The sequence below is a fragment of the Buceros rhinoceros genome, unplaced genomic scaffold, assembly GCF_000710305.1.
Source record: "Buceros rhinoceros silvestris isolate BGI_N320 unplaced genomic scaffold, ASM71030v1 scaffold27926, whole genome shotgun sequence".
NCBI lineage: Eukaryota > Metazoa > Chordata > Aves > Bucerotiformes > Bucerotidae > Buceros > Buceros rhinoceros.
The window spans coordinates 1-944 of NW_010418506.1; the positions used below are offsets into that span (position 1 = coordinate 1).

General features: G+C 59.6%; 1 protein-coding gene across 1 annotated transcript in view; it reads left to right on the forward strand.

The window, feature by feature from the left end:
* Positions 1 to 5: 5 nt before the first annotated feature.
* LOC104495598 (peregrin) overlaps positions 6 to 944 on the forward strand; it is a gene marked incomplete at both ends in the record, with an annotated part of 9562 nt that continues 8623 nt past the window's right edge. Inside the window, one exon of the mRNA XM_010138583.1 lies at positions 6 to 430. Coding sequence (XP_010136885.1) covers positions 6 to 430 — 425 coding nt within the window. The remainder of the gene's footprint in view (positions 431 to 944) is intronic.

Below are 944 nucleotides of genomic sequence, written 5' to 3' on the forward strand. Positions count from 1 at the left end.
CCCCCCTGCGCAAGCACAAGAAGAAGGGGCGACAGGCCCGTGCCTCCAACAAGCAGTCGCCCAACCCCTCTGAGACCTCCCAGTCGCCGGGCCGTGAGGTGATGACCTATGCCCAGGCCCAGCGCATGGTGGAGGTGGACCTGCACGGCCGTGTCCATCGCATCAGCATCTTCGATAACCTCGACGTGGTCTCTGAGGATGAGGAGGTTCCTGAGGAGGTGCCTGAGAATGGCAGCAATAAGGAGAACACTGAGACCCAGAGCGTCCCACCCAAATCCGGCAAGCACAAGAACAAGGAGAAGCGCAAGGACTCCAACCACCATCACCACAACGCTTCAGCTGGCACCACCCCCAAGCTGCCTGAGGTGGTGTACCGGGAGCTGGAGCAGGACACCCCCGACGCCCCACCTCGCCCCACCTCTTACTACAGGTATTGTCCCACGTCCAGGGTGTGGGGAAGCTCCTGGGCAGCTCTAGCTCATGCCCTGGGTCTGGAGGCAGCATTGGCCCTGCTCTGTGCAGGTGGCTTGTCCGCAGCTTGTGGAAGTGGCCTGTCAGCCTCTCCTGGGTCCTGTGGAGCTGGCCATCCCATGGGTTCAGCCTCCAGGAGCTCTGTCCAGCATCACACCCCGGCTTTAAGGGGTCCATGTGCCTCAAGAGCTCTCAGCTGCAGCTTAGGTCATTGCTGGCAGTTGGGTTGCTGCACTCTTCCCCTCCTGGGATGGCACATGTAATCCTAACAAGATCCAAGTGTGTCCTCCTGCCTCCTGTACTGCTCTTCGGAGGTGTGCGGGGACAGCTCTAGAGCCCCCCAGTTCCGGGGTACCTGTAAGATGCGGCTAGTCACGGGCTTAATTCTCTTTGTTATTGTGCGGTTTTCTGTGAGTGGTTTGGTGAGTGCCGTGGCCCAAAGTCATACTTCGAGCAGGGAGTTAATGCTGAAC